Source organism: Hippocampus zosterae, chromosome 10, assembly GCF_025434085.1.
Source record: "Hippocampus zosterae strain Florida chromosome 10, ASM2543408v3, whole genome shotgun sequence".
Taxonomy (NCBI): Eukaryota; Metazoa; Chordata; class Actinopteri; order Syngnathiformes; family Syngnathidae; genus Hippocampus; species Hippocampus zosterae.
Window position 1 is genome coordinate 23,134,727 of NC_067460.1, and position 22,648 is coordinate 23,157,374.

Consider the following 22,648-nt stretch of genomic DNA (forward strand, 5'->3'; position numbering starts at 1 on the left):
TGTCAGAATGTGTGTGTGTGTAAAGGACCTTTAGCATCTCCCCAATAAAAGTTTTTTTCCGAACCATACGTGAAAGAGAATTTTGGAATTCAGCGAGTCGTGAATTCTGAGCCGCTCCTGTATGAAGTGTTGTGACATCACTCACCAGTACATGCTCTTGTACTTGCCATCCTTGCCGCTAAACGAGACAGACACCTCATAGCTGAGGGCCCCCGTGGGGGTGCTGTCGTCCTCCGTTTTGGGAGCGCTCCAGCTGGCCTCGACCGCCCGGGCCTGGATGTCTGACACCTGCCACATGTACACCAACAGGAGCCATCGGTGAGAACGTGTTATCCGGCAGGCAGGTGTTTAAACAGCGTCTGTTACAAGGGTTCACAGCTCGATGAGCTTCACTCACCCCAGAAGTCAATAGAATAATCCTCAGTATATTTTTAAACGTAAAATACGTGCCTTCGCTCAAGAAAGGCTGGGAAACGGCGGTAAGTATCACAGTCCATATATTGTAACGACACCGTGAGGCCACCTTTCAGACCAGAATTTGAAGAGCGAAGCACTGTGACAGCCACACGATTGCATTTAGTCCCTTTGGAGGAGACTTAAAAATAGCCTGCGCTCCATCCACGGGGCCCATTGACAAAAAGGCGGAGGAAGTGTATCAGGTCGAGTCCCTGAGCACCCCAGGGGGGGGCCCACCTTACTCCATTACACCTCACCGTTTCGCATCACGGTCCTTTGACCAAACCTGTGTGGCGGCAAAGAGACGAAGAAAAGAGAAAAAAATTGCCTCTTTGTATCCAGCCTGAGACTTGGGGGTTTATCTGGTCATTTTGAAATGGACTCCCTTTTTGCTCCGTTTACAAGGAGCTCAGAAGATTGACCTCATAAAACGTGCAGTACCAAGACATTCTATTTCAGTGCTAATCCCCCATTCAGCACTCGCTAAAACAGTCATTTTCTCTTTTTTAGATTTGTTGCCCGAGAAGGACCCCCCCAGCTCCCAAGACTCAATTTCTTGGAAAAACAAAAAAAACAAACAAACAAACAAAAAGTCTGAAGTCATATGCTACTGTTCACACCAAGTTAACTGCTCACGCCTTTTAAACTATGATGTCAAGAAAAACAGCAACACCTAACAACTGTGTTCCCCGCACAGTGTTTGAAAGAATCGTAGCATTTTGCAACGATGAAACGAGCAGCACGTCCTTTTTCACATATTCGTCTTAAAAGGAAAGCCCTCATGTCGACACATCAGGGAGCAGGAAATTCCCACGAGTGTGCGCGTCAGCAGGTCGGACCCCATTAGTCGGGCGTCGGCGGGAATTCATTGCCGGTGTTAATAGGACGTTTAATGACGCCACGCATTTGCATCATTAGCCTTCTCTCGCGGACGTACTGCTGATGGTCACATAAAAACATGCAAATCCAAGCAAATTGAGGGCAGAGCAAAACATGAGGGAGGAGGGAGGGGCATACGTACCACCGGTTTACTGATGGCGCTCAGCAGCGCTTGCAGGGCTTGTGTTGCTGCATCCAGCTCTGGGGACCCAAAAAATATATATAAATGTACAAAAAAAAATTCTCATTGCAATGGTCTTTTGGAAATGCTGTGCAGTAAATCTGCAAATGTACAATCTTATGTGTCCTGGGATCATGATTTGTAGATTTACACTTGAGACTACGAATCAAGGGCAATGTAATCTATTTCATTTTTATTTTAGCCAAAAACACCAAAGCTCAATCAAAATGGGTTCATATCTGTCAGGCTGATGAATAAAAAATAACAATCATAATAATAATAATAATTAAATTATGTGAAGGAAAATTGTAAATAGTACTGCGATTTATCCATTGTGTTCATATTGTATTTAATTGAAAGATATTTGTTGTTGTTTTTTTCTCTTTCTCCTTTCTTCTTTCTACATACATTCTTGCTGCTGGGGGCTGTAAATTTCCCCAGTGTGGGACGAATAAAGGATATCTTATCTTATCTTAAATTGAGTGATCAATTTGTGTTGCGAAATGAGATGTGGCTCCATATTGCGATATATAGCGTTGCACTATTTAACAAGTACCTAAAACATTGGCATCATTTTTATGATCGAGAGAAAAAAAAAAATTTCACGAGGCAAAGCCACGCCTTACATTACCACTGGCGCTTTCAACACTCTGCAGACTATCTAAACACAACCCCCCCCCCCCAAAAAAAAATCACAAGCATAAAAGGCTAATGATAATGAAATAAAGAGCGTGATCGCGCGGATCTTCGCCCCGACGAGCTGCCAAATCGCAGCCTTGGGAAGTGGGTGGCAGTATTATGTAAATTAGCCGCACTCTCATGTCGCCGTCGCATTTTCAGTCAGTGGCAGCTCAGGGGATTGACTTCATTTCACAACTGCGAGATGGGTGGGCCCTCCACAGAAACAACGGTTTGTGTACACGCAATTCAAGTCAATTTTCCATTATGTTTTTCCTCCAACCTTGCACAAACTGACGGTAATTTTCTGCGTGTGTACAAGCGGGCCAAGTTGCAACGTAATCTTAATGATTAATGAACGTAATCAAGAAAAATGTCGGCTGACTCGTTGCTTGCGCCCCTAATGAGGCTCTATTTTCAGCGCTTAAACACAACAAACTCCCAAACATCCGCAAACACCACAGTCGAATGTAAACCTTTCAAATCGCCTCATTTTTTTTTTATTCCCACCCCCTCCGAGGGGTGAGAAGGAACAAAGTACAGATAGTCGCTTGAATATCTATATATGTATAGAGATATATATATGTAGAGAGAGAATATACATTTTTGATCAATAATTATTGCATATAATTGACAGTAAAAGAGTCATTTTTCTGTATCTACATGTAGACTCTGTAACTTTCACTTGTGTTGAATCAGTACTTTGACTTTTAACTTTTTTTTAACAAAAAGTAAAGAGTGTGAGCCCTTTCTTTGGGTTGCCAGCATCTTGACCCCACTGACCTTCAGCCTCTGCGTTTTTGCCCCGACCTGCTAGCTTGTCCACCACATGGCCGGCGGGCAGCTCGGCCTCGGGCCCTTTGCCTTCCACACCGTTGTGGACGTTGGGCGTCGAGAAGCTTCCGCTCGTCTTCTGCGGCGAAGGGGGAGGGCTGTCCTTTACCTGCACCCCGCCACTGCCTCCCTGACGGTCCTTCAGCTTCTTTTGGAGGCGCTCGTATGTTTTGCTCGTTCTGTCATCTCTATGGACAAATGCCGGGCGGCTGTGTTGGGTGTGGGAATCTGCAGAGTTGACCAAAAAAAAAAACAGGCCAGTCAATATTTACATGCATGCCAACAATGTGTGCATATTGATTCCATTTTTCTCAAGTGTGTCGTCAGGGGAATGCAATATCGGGATTGGCATTGTACCGGGAGTGAATTGTACAGTGTACTACTTTGAAACTGGAGTGAATCGTATCTAAATCTGAGTGAATCATATCTGAATGCCTTGTAAATGGAGAAAATCGAATGCCTTATAAGTGGAGTTTATCGTATTGGAATTAGAGTGAACGTAATTCAAGTCAATAATGTCGTATCACATCAGACAGGGAATGTTATGTTTTGAAATAAACCGCACCTTAACTGTACTGAATCGTGTCGTATTTGGAGCAAATCGTGTTGTTCGGTGAAGCGTATCACCTCGCATGGCAACGAGAGAGAAGTGGATCATACGTAGATGGAATCCAATCACAATTAGAGCGAATCGTATCAAAGTGTTGAATGTGACGTATGCGCCTCAGTGACGGAGCTGCAACGCCCACATCCAGGCGAAGACCAAAACGGGGCGGCGTCTCACCTTGCTCTGAGTAGATGTGAGCCGGGTGATATTGGGAGACGTACTGCGAGCTCATGTCGCTCACTCCGCCCACCATTCCCGTGTACAGCTGAGGCGGCGGGGGCATCATGGCCGGGTGCGGGATAAAGGCAGGCAGGTGGGCGTGGGGAGGCGGCGGAGCATGGTGGAGAGGTGAGTGGCCGCCCGGGTGGAAGTCGGGTTGCTGTGGCAACACCAGCACCCGCCGCACTCCGTTCTCCTCAATGATCTGAAAGGAGACGACGCGGTGTTAAAATGTGCACTGATTGGGCGAGTTGCAAACTCTAATGATGTGATCGGGCCTGATTTTCGATCACATGATCGGGATCGACACATCCCTACTTATTTTTTTTTTGAACAGTTAAGTGAAACCGGACAATTTCTCACAGGAGATAAACTCTCATTGATTTATCTACAAGTTGCTGACCTGTGAAATGTATCCAGGAGGCACATAGATTGGAGGCACTGAACCATTTGGAGACATCATGGGAACCTGAGCAGGACCTACAGAAAGGCAGAAGAAAAAGGCAACATCAAAGAGCGAAAGACAATCACAGGCCTTTGTGTGCATTAAAAGCACAGGCGGCAAAGTCACATGGGGATCTTTTTACACATGCTTTCTTCATCGTGATCAAATTGTTTTTTATTGTTGCTTTTTCTTTGGCAACTTGATCCAAGGAGTACAATTTGACTCGATTATGTGGCATTCCAGAAAGAGCACATCAACGTGAACAGGCACCTGGTGCCGGTCATCCGTTTCTTGAAGTTCTTGGCGAGTGTAGCAAATGTTTGCAAAACAAAACAAAACCAACCCCAAAAAAAAAAAAGTTAGTGTATGAACAAGGAATGTAACAACATTCAACTGTTAGCCAGATTAGCATTAGCACTGCTGTACACTGCTAGGCCTCATTTACAAATGGGGAAAAAAACAACTGCATGTCTCTGAATCGACGGGACACATGAACGGACTGCTTTCGTTTGTTAAAAAACAAATATGCATGGCCTTTTATCACGGCTATGATCCGCCCACCCCCATTTTATTCAAGAAGCGTGATGTCAATATCGTAATTATCACGACAAGCCTACATACAAATTCACAGATACAGCCAGGAGATTAAATAGCTCTTTATTCTTTTTATATACCAGTGACGCAGATGAGTCAAACATATTTACTTTTCGACCCCCCCAGCCAATTCCTGGCAAAACTGCAAGATGACCACTTAACCGAAGTGCTGAACAGACAACAAAGCTTCCTGCATGGCCGTGGCCCGAGTGCAGCAGCTTCGTGACAGCTCAGCAGAAAGCCGAGTTGTAGAGCGGGGTGAGAGAACCTCAGTGCCAAGTCGCACAGAAAGGCATAAACACTTGGGACCCAAGCGCGCCACGTGTCATGCGAGAGGTCCAGAGAGGTCCAGCACATACTGACCTTTCGGTGACCCGCTTGTGGGGGAGTTTGTTGTCTTCATTTTTTAAGAGCTGGCGTATGCAGCGAGCAAACGGGCAACCAGACTGGCCCTGCAAGTCCAGAGGCTTGCCTTTGAAAGATCAGTGCGACGCCTCAGCACCGCCTCCCCATTGATATGCTCACAATCATGGATCAAACTCCACCTTAAGAGGCTTGTATGGTTTCGGACCATCTTTAGCAGTATTCAAGATGATCTTGCATTCGGTGACAATTGCGTCCTACCCCCACTGATAAATGCTCCGGTAGACTCTGTCGTATATCTGCTTCCTCCCCCTCCATGAACTGCCCCTGGACTATATTTGAATCTTAAAATGTATCGTGGTCCAAACTCGTTCAAACCCATGTGGGCTCAACTGCCATAATGATGAACGTGAAGCATTCAAGGAGGCACTTAGTGCCTGACCGCTTCACTCATTCAATATTAGTTTAATGATAAAACACGCAGGGGACAGGTTGACAAAGGTCCAGAGTTCAATGAAGCCATCACAGCAGAAATGCACATGGACACACACAAAAAAAAATTATGTCTACCTGTAATATGCGACATTATGAATCATAAAGTTGTGTAAAACTGGAAGTGTCATTGTCAGTAATGTTACAAACAAAAGGTATCATCTCCCCCCCCAAAAAAAACAAAAACTGAGTGGTGTTCCACACACAAAGTGAGGTCCAGCTCGAAACGACGACGAAAGACAATTGCAACCGACGAACAACAACGAAAGATGACGGATGATCATGTCAGAGGACTGCTGCGAGCGACGATGGCAGATGACTGACATAGTTAACTACAAGTGACAACAGCCGACTACCTCAAGGTAAACTGCGGCGGATAGCTGTTGAATATTGTACACCGGCGACAGCAACAACAACAGAAACGGTGGCCGACAACGACATACGCGACAACCAAGGCGGCTGATCATGACCATTGACTATCTATCACTAATTATTCTGGCAGACAAGCGACAACCAAGACCACCTGACAATTGGCAGGCTGATGAAAGCCGAGCGTCAACGACGGCAGTTGACAATGACGGATATGAGCGACGACTGCGATGGTTGATTGGGACGAACTGTGGCAGATGACGACGAATGGCTACGAACGAAGACTCTTAAGACCAGAGGGCAAGACGGGGCAGGGCATGACTACGACGAATGACTTTGGCAGACAACTGATTACTAATACGGTCGACCATGACCTGGTGGACCAAAAGGTCGACGATGACCGATGACGCTTGACTATGGCTTGGAATTGAAATTGGATTTCCATGGGAGAGGAGAAGTGAACCAATCTCTTTTTTCGTCAATGGATGCTACAGCTTCGTGTTGACTTTGAAACTTAGCTTGTAGCCGACGTGTGCACATTTTGAGCATGACGTCTCTGATCCACTAGTTAAAGGACACTTTGATTCTCTCCTCTTTCATCTCAATCTGCTTCAAACAACAAAGCGTGTGACGGAAAAGTGGTTAGAACTGCACGACTGTCCGTGTTTTATGTTATGTGTTGTGTTTATTATTTTACTTTATTAACTGTTTTGTTAAGCGCTTTGTTACAGCTGCCGCTGTTGTGAAAGCGCTATATAAATCAGCATGTATTGTATTGTATTGTATTGTATTGTATTGTATTGTATTGTATGGCAGACGACTGTCGACCACGTGCATCAGCTGTTGGCACTGACTGGCGGTAGGACCGACAACCACGACTTACCATTACACCAGACGATTATGGCTGACAGATCACTTCAAAATAGATTTTTTTTTCATTACAGTGTAAGATATGTGGAATCCCTCCTCTCAAAACATGAACGCTAAACATCATCACACCTGATTAGGTCATGTGGGTACGTGTTGAATAAGCAATTTAGTTGTTGTTGTTGTTCACGTCGGCTTCACAGTGCAGAGGTACCGGGTTCGATTCCAGCTCCGGCCTCCCTGTGTGGAGTTTGCATGTTCTCCCCGGGCCTGCGTGGGTTTTCTCCGGGTGCTCCGGTTTCCTCCCACATTCCAAAAACATGCGTGGCAGGCTGATTGAACACTCTAAATTGTCCCGAGGTGTGAGTGTGAGTGCGAATGGTTGTTCGTTTCTGTGTGCCCTGCGATTGGCTGGCAACCGATTCAGGGTGTCCCCCGCCTACTGCCCGGAGACGGCTGGGATAGGCTCCAGCACCCCCCGCGACCCTAGTGAGGATCAAGCGGCTCGGAAGATGAATGAATAAATGAATGTTGTTTTTTATATTGACCAATAGATGGCGTTCTGTTGAGCACCTGTCTGAGGACTGATGAAAACATTCAAATTAGCTGATGCTGGATAAACACGATGTACAGTTTATGACAAGCGGCTTTCTATATGGCTCTTCCGTCAGCACAGAATGGCGGCTTAATGACGGGCCGCATTTGTTTAAGCTAACAAACATGGCGGGAGGAGAAAGTGGGAGGTATTTGCTTTGCATCAGTCTGACGCACGACTTCTGACAGATCAGACAGAAAGGACCCCCCCCCCCCCCCGCCCCGCCACACCATCGTTTCCCCCCCCCCCCCCCCCTAAATCAACTGGAACATTGGCTGCGCTGACGTGGCTGGAGAGTGCCAGGCTTCCAGCGAAGGGGAGAGTATAAAACTCATTCGTCCGCCCCCACAAAAGCGCAGACTGACACCGAGCCGAGATGAGTAGCCGTTTGACCTGTGGGAGACGGACGGACGGGTTCAGGCGACTCCTAAAGCTCTCCCCCCTCCCAACCTTCCGAGTGTGAGCTGGGTACAGAGAGAATTTTGAACAGTTTAACTCATTTCGAAAACACTTCTGTTCTCATCCCCACCGGCTTGATAGAAGTCATAAGCGGCATTGACCAGGATTCTCAAGAGCCTTTCATCAAGGAGTCAGCATCTAGCAGACTGAAATATTCCGTGAAAATCGCGCTGACTCAAATCACTCAATTACATGGAGGGTTGGGGGTGGGGGGGGGAGCATGATTTATTGCGCTTGAAGAGGGCAACATCGAAAAAGGCGTCGAGATTTCACCTAATATCGCCATAAAGACACAAGCGAGGGTGCTTATTAATCACGGTTAATAAATTGACTTTGTACGCACATTAAAAAAAAAAAGCAGGGAGAACACGGACAAATGAACTGATAGTGGTTATTAATTGCAAAGTATTAGCTAAAGCAAAGATTAAGCATGAGACTTTCAATGAAAAAAAACGAAAAACAAAAACCGTACCAATTAGAAGTAAGCACTTCCAAATTGAATTGAGTTCATTTCTACTTTTCTCCATTCTATGATCATTGACGGGAGAGTGCGGGTTGGTTTCGGATCAAATGCAGAGATAATTAGCGGATTGAGAAAAGAAACCTGCCAAGCAGAACATGGACTTTGAGATATATACTGTATATTTTTCAAATATACAAAATAAATAATGTGAGAGGCCCTCTCACCTACAAATACAGTCAAAGTGCGAGGTTCCTAAATGTTCCTATTCATCGACCTCATTGCGGACACAACAAGCCAAGGTTCGTCTTCAACTCAAGACACTCGCATCTCTCAAAACAACTGATTTCCTGGTTCGAATCCACACCCCTGGTTAAGATAACAAATTTAACTGAAGAAAAAAAACAAAACATGGGAGGTCCACCAGCTGACAGAGATGCGATACGTCGTCGCCAACGATGGAGTCCGCTACACACAATCGTAACTCATGAGTAGGGAACGAGTGGATAATTGGGACCACAGACTTTGTCTGCAATGTTTTCCAGAGGCTCCTGCGGTCTTGCCAGCGTGGATGACGTTAACAGTAACCTTCATGCTTGTGCGTATTACAGAGCAGGAGCGCTCGAAGCCAGACGGCACCACAACGAGAAGGAAGGCCATTGCCATAGGGACCAGGTTCCCCCTCCCATCACATGTGTTGTTGCTGTTTACAAGCTCACACAAAAATAAAGGTGGACACTCCTTGAAGACTAAACTTAGATGTTTAAACATGATGGGTTTCTTCACCGTTTCTGCCTCCCCCGGAGCAGTGGGAGAATGAGTCACAAGCTCAGTCATCCTTGGAGCCGCTCACCGAGTTAAGCTGTGAATGAACGTGAGCACCTTCTTGAAATTGAAGGCGCGAGATGTGGCGAGCACAAAAATGACGCACTAATGTGGCCATTGTGACGTTTGCGAGGGCCAATTACCTGAACCGTGTGCAATGTGTCGAGCTCGGGTGAGGAGGACGCAAGGCGCGAAGGGAGACGCGCCGGGCGTTACATCTCTGCCGTAACCGAAAACGAGTGCAACCCTAACAACGTAGGCCATTTCATGCAATTGGGCTGCAGGTATTGAACATCTTTAGAGTCGAATATTCTACCAGTACAGAATTCAGCGGATTAAATGTGATTCTGAATTACTAAACTAAATGCGGGGGAGGAAAGGGGGGGGGGGTGAGAGAGTGATGTGGGTTTGGGACTTAAAATTGCTCAGAAGGAAGGCCTAAAACAATGAAACAAATGGCAGTTCGGAGTAATTGTGCTGCTTACATTGACTCAACCAGACGAGAGTTAATTGACACGCTGGTACATCTCATAAAAATGCAAAACGGCACCCGGAATGGCGGTGTCAGATATGCCAAGGCCTGGGACGATTGAAATCGGGCTGAGTGGAGGGTGGGGGGTGATGTCTGTTACGCAACCAGTGGAGAGGTAGAAAAATATACCTGCACAACCAGAGTGTTTTTCAGGATGCAGATTTTAAACTGCAAAAGAGATTCGTATGTAAAAAAAACAAAAACAAACTTTTCACATTTAAATTGCATGCTCAGGGAGGGCCACAGGACTGAATTTGATTTCAAAGCAGCGCTCCAGCATACGAGTCTAAATTCATGAGCTTTTGTTGGCTCAATTTTTTTGCGCCACAATTTAAGCGATGACCATGCTTCAGACACACACACAAAAAACTTGCAAGGAGACGCCCAAGGCGACAACCCCGCCCAGACTCGGGTTCCTGATGTCATTCTGTCGGCCACACCCCTTAAAAAGCACACATTCACACAAATACTGCAACTACGCTTTACAAAACCCATCTATCTATTCATTCTTTGAACTATTTAGCCTCTCTCGGTTTTATATATTGGCATAGCTTTTGTAACGTCTTTTAAACAACACAGTGCTCCATTTCTGAATGAACAATGTAAACAAAAGTTTGTTTTTGTTGGAAGCTGGAACAGATTTATGGCCTTACAATTCATTTCAATAATCAAAATGGATTATTCATACGAGTACATTTTGTCCCATGCCTGCTCACGGAACAATTTCATCTCATAAAAATCAAGGAATCATTGGGTTTAATTTGTTGGATTAACGTGACGTTTGAAAAGGAGCAATAGTAAGGATACGTTAGTCGTCAAAATCCGTTGAGCCTACTAAAGAAAACAAAAAACGATTATGCAGATTAAAAGGGCTTGGGCGGACTCGGCGGATGTTTCTGACAGACTGGCTGCACACTTGCATCACACACTCAACAGCGTATGGCTGGCTGCTCTCTTTTAGCCACGGGGGGACCGCTTCAAATCTCTGCGACGGAAAACAGACTCGGCGCATCTGCAGCGCCATCAGGACCCATACCAAGTATCTCGCTGCTTTGGCACCGGAGTGAACAGGACGCGCACACGCATACATACATAAGTGTCTGACAAAGTGGGTAGGATGAGGACACGGACCCAATCGGATAGCACGCCACACCTCTATATCAGGCTTGACAGTGCCAAAAGAGGCTGCAGCCATGAATTGGCAGCTATGAGCCTGACTCAACATCAATCCGGGTGGTGTGAAAGACTGATTAGTAAGTGGCTCAGAGGGACCCAAATACTGTAATGACGAGGACTGCGCACAAATTGGTGCTGATTCGAATGGGTGCGGGAAAGCGATTGATGAACTATAATTTTTGCACTCCGATCAGATTGAGTCTTGGGATATTGTTGTGGTCAGACTTGAATGGAATGCCGAGCTCAGTCTACGGGACCAAAGTATGCAGGGGAGTGTGCATTGGCAGTTTTGGAGTGGTTACCTTCGAGCTTGACGACATCGATACAATACAATACAATACATGCTGATTTCTATAGCGCTTTCACAACAGCGGCAGCTGTAACAAAGCGCTTTACAAAACAGTAAAGTAAAATAATAAACACAACACATAACATAAAACACGGACAGTCGTGCAGTCCTAACCACTTTTCCGTCACACGCCTTGTTGTTTGAAGCAGTTTGAGATGAAAGAGGAGAGAATCAAAGTGTCCTTTAACCAGCGGATCAGAGACGTCATGCTCAAAATGTAGCCACACGTCGGCTACAAGCTAAGTTTCAAAGTCAACAAGAAGCTGTAGCATCCATTGACGAAAAAAGAGATTGGTTCACTTAAACTGTCCCATGGAAATCCGCTTCAATTCCAAGCGGCGACTCACGGTTCCAAATACGCATCGGCGCTCTTCGCCAACGCTCCTCTCTCCTCATCCTCAACTTCAGCGGGAATATTTCGCCGGTTAATGAGCACCAAATAAAATGCAGAGGACTACGGTCAACTTCACCCGTAGCGGCAGTACAACTATGCCTCAGAGTCTTACTCCTCTTGTCACTCAGGGTAATAAATGGAAGGAGTTCGCGCTGGAGTTTCCCCAGCTAGCCCTAGCTAGCAACCGTGCAGCTGGTCCACAGCAACAAAGGTCCGCCTAAAGCACCAACATGCGCAAAAAATGACCTGGATTACACCTTTGGCCACAGCAAGGATCCTGGTTAAAGTAAGTCATTTTAAATTAAAAAGAAAAGCCCCCCCCCCCCCCCAAAAAAAAATGTGCTCTCTTACCTATGGTGTCAATTGAGTGTGTTGCATTCATTATTTTGATGTAGATTGAGTATATGCACCAAGCAAGCCTCTTGTAAATCGTAACATTTAATAGCTCACCAAAGCCAAAAGTTAATTAAAAGGAAAAAAAAAATCCAACCATTTCCTACCTTGTCTGTATGTATGATCTCAATACATGGGGGGGCAACATAATTTCAGGACAGTGCGTTTTAAAACGTTATCTTTTGATTCCGTTTGTATCAGAAGCAAAAACAGTTTCCTGACTGAAAGTCATTTTCTTGACACCGCAACTCATATGGTTGCATCTTCATGGCGCGGTATCAACTATAGAAGCCGCGTATCGTGCAACCCTGGCGAGGACACGCCAAAACAAACCGAGCAAACAGAAGCCCATGCACGCATGCACAAACGCGCACACACTTCTTCTGCTTTCCTGCGACGCAAGCGGTGAGTCATCCTTCTATTCGCGTCACAAAGATGAGTGCACCCTGTGACAGACCAGTTAGTAGCAGCCACACTGATCTACAGTAGGCACTCTTCAGCCGCTGCCCCCCTCCGACACCCCCCCCCCCCCCCCCCGCTCCCCCCCAACTCTGAAAGAGACACTATGTATGCTCAGCCCCTATTAGGACGCTTTATGCAGCTCGTAATGGGCGGCCAGTGCACCACCGGCACAGTCGGTCGGGCATGGAGGGAGAGAAGCGAAGCGCAGATTTTATTCGTATTCTTTTTTTTTGTTGCTTCCTCCGCATCATTTTAGACCACTGCCTCAAGTCCTTTGACATCCAAACATGGCATGCCTGGGGGCCTGTCGTACAAGCTTTTGGTCTCATCTTTATTCATTTGTGTCACAAGGTATTGGCGAGGGCTACGCACAAGAGAAGAAATAGCATTGTCGGTCGACAATGACATACGACGCACCGAAGCGGAAGGTTCCCAAAGCGGGTGCCAACCAAGTCATCAAACGCAAGCTGCAGCTGATGCATCTATTACATAGCGATCCCGACAAAAAAAAAAAAAAGTCATATCTGAAGATAAACATCCACTTTGGCCGTTTACACAGAACCCAGAGCAAGGCAGGATCTTGACACGGCAAATCGCTTTTTACACAATAGGAGGGAAAAGTGTGTCGGGAGTTAACCTTCACACTTCTGTCCCAGTATGGCCTAATAGCCTTACATACAGGTGTCGGGTCACTTTTCATACTGCTATTACCTCCGCTGGTGGAAAACTGTTTGGTTGACTAGCCACATTCTGTGTAGGTAGCATTAATACACCTCATTGATGTATTCAAAAATAAATCAACAATGCACCGTCAAAACTGAATGCCGGGCGTTTTTGCCGGGCGCATGAAACAGACTCAGTTGGCGTCTGCCTTGTTGATTCCATTTTCAGAGAACAGTGTGACGGTAGAGGTCACAAAAGTTGCAGTTTTTCTGCCTTATTTTAAGGTCCTGCTGCTGTTCATAAAAAAAAAACAGGGAGGGATGAATCAAGTCAATGCCGCAATTTTTTACACCTTCTCAGGTAGCATCAGATTCAATCCTGCAGTGTTGGGATAAAATTGCACAGCAAAAATAGGGCTTGAAAAGAAGAAAGTAATGAGATGTGGAACATCGTGTCAGTGAAACTGCTCATTTGTTATGGGAAACTTACTCAATCGACTAATATAGGTAATCGAGAGGAGTGATGCAACAATTAATCAATTACCCAATTAATATTATTTTTGGTCATCGATTAATTTACAGATTTTTTTTAAATTTCAAATTTAAGGTCCTCAACATATTTTTTTTTTTTTATTTCTCCAGTCATCAGGATCGCAGTGTGAAAAGGGATCACTTAAAAAATAAAGATCCTCCTTACGGATACACACTTGTACAGCGCATCGCTTACCTGTGATACACTGAAACTGACCATCCTCTCGTCGAATAGTGAAGGCCTCACCTGGGTTTACCTGCACCAGGATTACCTGAAGGGGGGAGAGAGAAAAGCATTCAGCTCAACGGCAAAGAAAAACACCTCGGCTTGCCCTTGCCGCTTGCTCACAAAGCAGGACCTGTTTGACGTCCAGAAACATGGAAATTTACTTGTAAACACGACTCTATTAGAGCAGGTAGAAGCTCCGTCCACAAGATGCTGCTGGGAGGAAGAAAAAAAAAAGGCACAGCTGCGCCATGGCTTAAAACTGGTTTTATAAAGTGTAATTACAGTACGTATGGAATTGTCTGCTGCATGTGCGACCTGAAGGGCCGCAGCTTAGCGTGAGTAACATCAGGAGCTCGAGTCGGTTGTACGAGCAAGCTTCTTGGGGAGAGTTTCGGCCTATGGCAGCAACCTTGCGAGTGTTATTTTGTATTCGTCCCCTTCACGAAACGTCTGATGCTCTACTTGCCCACATGTGAGAGCATGAAAGCATATCCCCCCACCCCCCGAACCGTGGCTCAACTAACTCCAATTTTTGGGAGAAAAAAAAAAGTTTACAAATCAACCAGACGACGACTGATGCCATGTAAAACACTTAAAGGAAGGCACTCAAACTCAAGGTACGCTTACACATCTGCTAACAGGCAACTAATACATTCCCTCGAAACATTGAAAAGTGGCAAATCAAAGTACCACATGGAGGACTTGGGAGTTCCAAACAGTTGAAGTGAGTCATCTCTTCAACAAATTAGCTCTCATAAAATGCTGAGAGTTATTTAACAGAGTGCAGAGGTAAACAAACAGTCCATTTCCTGACACTGAACAAGCCAGAAGACAGCCGTGCTTTCTTCTTTCTACATACATTCTTGCTGCTGGAGGCTGTAAATTTCCCCATTGTGGGACGAATAAAGGATATCTTATCTTTTTTTTAGGATTTATTGATGGAACTCTCACATCACATGGTTGGTCCTTTAACTGCTTTCGATCTAAAATCTTTGCTAATGAAATTCCCCTCATGAAGACTCACTAAGGTGTCTTTGTGCCACGGATGGCACAATCAAAGCCGCCATTCAGGGTGACCCCCTCCACCCCCCAAAAAACAACCAACCAACACCAGAATGTAGCTTGATGAACTTAATTAAGTTCATCAATCCTTCTGTGGTCTTAACATGTCATCCCCACACCAGGAAGACATGGCACCACAGCAAGCTAACCTAACAGTTAGCTTGTGGGGGTCCCCACCACCAACTTTATCAATTGGTACAATACGCATCTGAGTGTTTGTGATTGCTCATCGCCTCACAAGATGAAGAGACGAGAAAGTAGCAAAGCATCTGAAATGTCACTGACCACTTTTTTTGATATCATCCTCTGAACCCACGACAAAGAAGCAGGATCGGGGGGGGGGGGGGGGGAGCCAAAAACAAAATGATCAGTTATGAGTATCGGTCGCACAAAGCAGGCAAAGATCGGTTATCAGTATCATCTGAAAGTTTTCCTTATTGTGCATCACGAGTTAACAGCAAGCTGTGAAAGTGAGCTTGCAACAGCCCATTCTACATTTGCCGACTCCCACGTCACTCACCAGACCATAGGATAGCGTGGCAAGATCGCAATTGGACAACATCAATACCCGCACCTTCGATTTTGATGATTAATAACGCAAAACCTATTTTTACTTTTACTTCTTTGATTCTTCCATGGGATGATCACTAGAATAATCAAGTTTATAAAGTTGGTATCTGGCCCCAAAAGCACTGATATTATTCAAAACTAACCTTAGCCTTAAAATGGCTTCTAGATTATTACATTTCAGCGGGTCAAAAACACACGCTGGCGGTCAAGACTCCAGAACTTTCACTCATCATCCCGGAAAAACTCTTCCCCAATATACCAAGTTTTAAAGTGACACATGAGAGATGTCAATTCGTCATCGTACAAGATGCCCAAAATTTTCTACAAATAGTGGCGAATCGGTTGCCTCCCACACACAAATTTGAATAGGTCAAATAGTGAGAGATCTGTGAACTTTGAATATGTTATGGGTCACAAGGGAGCTGAAGCCTATCCCAGTTGAGTTCTCTGTGGATCGGTCGCCAGTCAATCACAGGGCATACACTGTCAGACAGCCATTCGGCACTGCCGGGCGAGTAAACCACTACATCACGGGGTGTTGACAAACGACTACAAAGCTTTGAATGGTATTCACTGCCACCCCTGGCACAGACAAATGCAGCCACAGACAAATACCAGAGCAATAAATCCTTTTTAAACTCAAAATAACCCTCATAAAATGTCCATACACTCTCTCCCCGGGTCATCATTCTCTCCACTTTGAAACTCACTCGAGCGAATGCGAAAAGCTTTTTTTTTTGGTTTACCTCACTCTTGCGGAAGACGCTATCGTAGAAGCGACAGTCCCCCAGCACGGGGCTCAGGCTGCGGTTCTCGTGCTGCTCGTGAATCATCAGCACCTCCATTGCCAACGCTGCTTCCCGTTCATGTGCTCAGCAGTGACGGGGAAAGAGACCTTTCACTGCCCCCCCCCCCACCCCACACACACACACATACACAGACCGTCTGGTAGGTTCATACACACCCACACGTCAGCAAGGAGGAGGGGGGGGGGGCTTAAGGGGGAGGTAGGCGAGCGATGAAGGGAGGTCTAATTGAGTCAAAAGTGGGCAGGCGCGCCCCAGTCAGGTGGCGTCGGCCTGAGGAAATCTACGGTGACACCCCCCCCCACAAAAAGAAAGCAGTTACTTACAGTCGGCCGCATCGCTTTTTCCTCATCCAGGCGTTGTTTTTTTGGCGCAGTCAAGAGGGGAGATAACGGGGGAGGGTTGGGGGTGAGAAATCCGCCGGGGTCCCCTGGCGGGGGCCGAAGCTGGCAACACTTCTACCAACTCCCTCCATGCATAATATCCAGGAGGAGGTGAGCGGTGGTTTCAGAGTGAAGGAAGGGTTTGGCTTTCACGGTAGGAGTGGCGTAAATCTCACAGTCACTAAGCCCCTTCAGTCTCTCTCCTGCCTCTCTGTCGTCCACATCCACAGCACCCCCCCCACCCCCCGACCCACCGCACTTGAACAAAATAAGCACTCGTCCGCGGCGGATGCTCTAATAATGGCTGGGAAACCTTATCAGCGTATCTAGGGAAGGAGGAAAGGAGGCTGGATTAACTCTGTTAAAGATGTCTCGTCTCCGCTAGCGTGCCAACGCACTTGCCACCAACTGTGCCCGCTAATGGGCTTCATTTCAATAGTGCTCCGTTGGCTGAGTTGACAAACCAAGGAGAGTCCTTTGTTCAGCTACCTTCTCTCTCCGTCTTTTTTTTTTCCCCTTTAATCCACAACGGCGCCGGCAACAAGGTGAAGGAGACGCGGTAGCTTCTGAGGCTGACTTCAACAGACTGGCTCTCTTCCTCTCCACCTCTGCGCGCCTCACTCTCCACACCCCCAAGTTAATTATTTTTTGTGGAATGCAATACAAATCATTTCCATAAACAGTTAAAAAAAAAAAAAAAGATCAGCTAAAATGATCAGCTTCTGATGTGACTTCAAGCTCATTAGTTTTTTTTTTAGTTTGACAATTTGGGAGCAATTTGGAAAAACAACAACAACAACAAAAAGTTGATTGTGAAAACAATTATACTTGTTTTAATATGACAGTAAGTATTGATTAAAGAAAACAATATAATAAAGTATTTTAAATTGCATAATATCTTTTTCCATGTATTATTCATAACCTAACTACAGTGAATTAAATTTCTACTAAATATGAAATTAATGTAAATACATTCATAGCAATTAGCCAAAACACACACACACACACACACACACACACACACACACACACAGTAAGACACGAGTCATGACTTGCCTAACCCAACAAATGACTCGTTCAAGATTTAGTGAAGACTCGAGTCTTACATTTTTTGCCACAGTAACTTGGGACTTATTTGAAATGTGAAGGTTAGGACTTGGGTTTGGTCATCGCTTCAGAATTGGGAGGACTTGGGTGTCAACCACATGCACGGAACGGATTGATCAACTTTGAATGTTGAGGTCACGGCACATGTGGAGCGTCGCATTCAAGCCAGCTCCTGCTACAACACCCTCCCTCATTCATCCTCAACGCATCGTACCTTAAAGCCACAGCCAGGAGTAGCCCGTGCCAAGCCCAAGCGCGTGCACACACACAAGCACGGCGATACTGCTGGCACCCACCAGCGGCTCATTCGCATGAATTTAAATGGGAGTCCCGCTGTTTATTTCACTCCGCTTGAAGTGATCAAAGCCGGATTTAAAGGAATTAAACAAAAATAGCCGCCCGGGTGCAATGAGGAGCATCCAAGCACAATGAGCTTATGGCGTCAGATGACTCTAAGCGGAGAAAAGTCAGCCTAATTAATTTTGGTAGCAGTGGGGCATTAATATGCGGTTACACTTGAACACAAGTCAAATTAGGAGAGTGTTCCAGCTGTTTGGTTTCCAACCCGTTCTGCCACCACAAGTCAAAGGGGGCCAAGGTGGATCAGCTAGTGTCCCCACCCCATCTTTTCTGATTAAAGACTTGAAGTACAAAGTTTTAAACTTTTCATCAGTGTGTCTGCACAACAATTACGGAGCCACTGAAGAAGTGAGCACAGTCGTCTGAATTTGGCCGAGGTAGAGCTAAAGAGAGAAACCGAAACGGCAGGGTTACTTCAATCCTCACACAAATGGCTGCACACTGATCAGCGTTAGCTTCCTGCTCTCATTTTCGGGCCGTTATAATTAACTTAGGCGAGCGGCGAGCAAAGTGTGCATGAAAGCAGATGAACGATGACTCGTGGGAACAAGGCAGTGCGCAAGCTCCAACAGTCGAACCTTCAATGAATTCCATGGCGCTGGCTCGGTGAACGCAGCAAATTTTGGGTTCAACATTTCTTGGCCACAATAAAAACTGGAACAAGTAAAAACTGTCTGCCAACATCTTTGCAACCTTTACGAACCCTGACGAGCAAATGGAAAAAAATAAAATAATCGTTCACAAAAGAAACCTTTTTTAAAATAAAACTAAACTAACTGAAGTAAAACAACTCAACCATATTGCCATTTCCCGAGCAATACAGGCGTCAAAGTAAAACTTGATGCACGCACTGCTTTTATTTTGATGGGTACAAGTGTCGGCGGAGCAACAGCTTGTCTCCAGTCTTGCCAACTTTGAGATACCAGCAGTGTATTTAGTGACTTTTCCGAACCATTCGAGCATCGATGCTATTTTATTCATTCATTCATTCATCTTCCGAGCCGCTTGATCCTCACTAGGGTCGCGGGGGGTGCTGGAGCCTATCCCAGCTGTCTCCGGGCAGTAGGCGGGGGACACCCTGAATCGGTTGCCAGCCAATCACAGGGCACACAGAGACGAACAACCATCCACGCTCACACCCACACCTAGGGACAATTTGGAGTGTTCAATCAGCCTGCCACGCATGTTTTTGGAATGTGGGAGGAAACCGGAGCACCCGGAGAAAACCCACGCAGGCCCGGGGAGAACATGCAAACTCCACACAGGGAGGCCGGAGCTGGAATCGAACCCGGTACCTCTGCACTGTGAAGCCGACGTGCTAACCACTGGACTACCGGGCCGCCTTGCTATTTTATTTTAAATGAATAAATAGAGCCAACTGTAGGCGGGAGGTAGAAGGAAGCAAAAACAGAATTGACTTTTGGCTTTCCCTATCAGGGGGACACCACAGCTAAAGTAAAAACGACAGACTCTGAAATGTAATTTAAGTACAAAAGTAACAAACATGCTTTTACTGTGAATTAACCGAATAGCCATTTTTAGAACTTTGAGGTCGTCAAAGCAACGCGTTCCCATAGCTTTGCTAAGCTTGCAAACAGATACAAAAATAATAAATGCAAAATTAGCTCCAGATAACTGATGGAGAAAAAAAAAAATATCACCGTACCTGCATATCCTTTCTCTGATTAGTTTTGTATGCCAGATGCTGGTGATTTTTAGGTTGGCGAGAGACACAAAGCATTTGCAGCCAGTCATTCTTGAAGGTGACAACATGTGGCGATTCTCTTAAATAAGGCCACGGGTGGCAAATATCTTGGTCCTCCGGAACAGTCTCGCTATTGGCACTGTTGCTACCTGGTTCGTGTTCCTCCATGTCGCTCAGTGCTGTCCCAGTCCCCCCCCCCCCCTTTTTTATTTTTACATCATGTTATGATCCGCAGAGGTTGGGGGAAAAAGCATTAAGTCCATTTAGTAGGGAGTAAATGTCCAGATATCTGTGTTCAACTGGAGAAGCAAAAACTATTTCAAAAATACTACTCAAGTTCAACACACATCGCAGAAAAAATTGACTTGATTACGGTCATGAAGTATTTGTATTTCATTACCTCCCACCCCTGCCACCCTATCTATCCCCTGCTACACGCTTACCGCAGGTCGCCGAGAGTGACACACATTCGATTTACAACCACCGCTGCATAATTTCATGGCTCTGGGCGCTGACGTGTCGCTGCCGCCTCTGACTCAGAGTTCAGGTTTCTCACCATTTGTTCCTCTTTAATTGTTTACTGTGCGCCGGTGCGACAACGGCAGCTGGAGGACAGGAAGCCAGCCAAATGCCACGGGGGGGGGGGAGGCAGGGGGTGTTCGTAGGGGGAAAATAAATAAATAAAGGAGCCTGCCAGTTTCGGGACAAACCGGCCACGGTCTTGCGTGTGCGGGGATTGATGATTCAAACCCATTTCATCATCCCTGGGAAACAGATGATTGAATAACATCATTGGAAAGGAAGAATCTTTCCGAGATGTGTTATAAAACCCGAGATTAAAGATATTTTTAGCAACAAACCACCGATGAGATGCTCCCATCAGTGAGCATGAAGGACGTCAAACTGTGTCAGTTTGCGTGGCGCGGGGACGAGTCATCGGTTTAATGCATCGTTAGACAAAATGAGCATGCTATTAGCACTGGGCTCAAAGTCCAGTGTTGCCCATTTGCGGTACACTTTTCATCAAGTCACCTTTTTGCATCCTTCTGCCATTTATTTTTTAGATTTTCTGTCAATGTTTTCACTCATGCATGGCAGTTAAGTGAAACTCCACGTCCTTGATTTTTACACAGAAATAAGAAATGTGCCGTTTATCAGCGGGTCAAATTTGAATAATTAAATCTCTCCCTCTGAGAGACAGAGGAAAAAAAAATTGGCAGTGAGGGGGGGTTTGCCTCACTTTCAGCTGGAGGTCATTCCAAAGAGAGGCACAACGGAAAAGGTTCCATCCTCTCGAAGCCTCCGCTTGGTTATGGGTACCTCTAAGAGTGTCTGGACCGCAGATCTGAGGCAGGTGCATAGGAGCTCAGACAGGTAAGGTGGGGCGAGGCCATTTAAAGATTTGAAAACCAGTAATAGAATCTTAAAAAGAATGTATAAGGAGCCAGTGAAGGGATGCCAGAGGAGAAGTTATGTGCTTCCACTTAAGCGTACCAGTCAAGAGATGAGCAGCAGTATTATGGACCAACTGGAGACGTTTAATGGAGGAGTGGCTAATTGCAATCTAAAGTGCGTTACAGTCACCCAGCCGGGGTGCGACAAAGGCGAGGCTTGACTTTAGCTAGCTGCCTAATATGAAAGAAGCTGGATTTAACAAAAAAATAAAACTTTAAATTTACATGGAATATTAAAAGATTTCCGGAGAAAAAAATTGTATGGTGAAAAAGAGCACGTACCAATTCATGGAGCCGAGAGTTGAAAGCAAACATGGTAGCTAGCTGCTATGGTGCACGCAGAAGGTCTTGCGCTAATGTGTTTAAATGTTGTCAATTTACGTTCATTGAGCAATTTTATCTACTTTGCTTTTGAATGTCATTACACTCCGTTTGTACATTCTTTTACGGACGCTGCCATACAAGTTGCCCCTTGTATGAAATTCATTCATCTTCCATACCGCTTGATCCTCACCAGGGTCGCGGGGGGTGCTGGAGCCCATCCCAGCCGTCTCCGGGCAGTAGGCGGGGGACACCCTGAATCGGTTGCCAGCCAATCGCAGGGCACACAGAAACGAACAACCATCCACGCTCACACTCACACCTAGGGACAATTTAGAGTGTTCAATCAGCCTGCCATGCATATTTTTGGAATGTGGGAGGATACCGGAGCACCCGGAGAAAAACCACGCAGGCCCGGGGAGAACATGCAAACTCCACACAGGGAGGCCGGAGCTGGAATCGAACCCGGTACCTCTGCACTGTGAAGCCGACGTGCTAACCACTGGACTACCGGGCCGCCCCTTGTATGAAATGTGCTACAGAAATAAAGCTTCCTTGCACACAAACAAAAGAAAACATTGATTTTGCTTTGTTTGGACATTGGTGTCTCTGGGCTTTCCTGAAACTAGATCCAAAATGTGATAGAGAAAAATGTCCCGGCTCTTTCTCTCTGGCCAAGAAAAGGGAATGTCCAAAAAACACTGCTGAGTCACACGCTGGCCACCTCCACAAAATAGGTGCCAAATAGGGGGCTCTCCCACATGCGCACCGACTCACCCTCGCCACTCTCATACACACTAATGCCGCACGATGACGGCCAACAAGAGAA

At 45.8% G+C, this 22,648-nt stretch overlaps 1 protein-coding gene and 1 long non-coding RNA gene across 7 annotated transcripts in view; one reads left to right on the plus strand and one right to left on the minus strand.

Annotated features, from left to right (window-relative positions):
* The window catches only part of LOC127609025 (uncharacterized), a 262,601-nt gene that overhangs the window by 160,510 nt on the left and 79,443 nt on the right, over positions 1-22,648 (plus strand). The gene's annotated exons all lie outside the window — the stretch shown is intronic.
* fndc3a (fibronectin type III domain containing 3A) overlaps positions 1-22,648 on the minus strand; it is a 44,695-nt gene that overhangs the window by 13,231 nt on the left and 8,816 nt on the right. For 2 of the 6 annotated variants that reach the window (XM_052078361.1, XM_052078360.1), the window contains exons 4-9: positions 14,019-14,094; positions 4,258-4,334; positions 3,813-4,059; positions 2,978-3,268; positions 1,478-1,536; positions 146-288 (exon numbers count right to left, since the gene is read on the minus strand). In XM_052078361.1, the coding sequence (XP_051934321.1) occupies positions 146-288; positions 1,478-1,536; positions 2,978-3,268; positions 3,813-4,059; positions 4,258-4,334; positions 14,019-14,094 (893 nt within the window). Of the gene's footprint in view, positions 1-145; positions 289-1,477; positions 1,537-2,977; positions 3,269-3,812; positions 4,060-4,257; positions 4,335-14,018; positions 14,095-16,429; positions 16,545-16,815; positions 17,003-22,648 lie in introns of those variants that run through there. The other 4 variants (XM_052078365.1, XM_052078364.1, XM_052078363.1 and 1 more) reach the window with 4 other exon arrangements.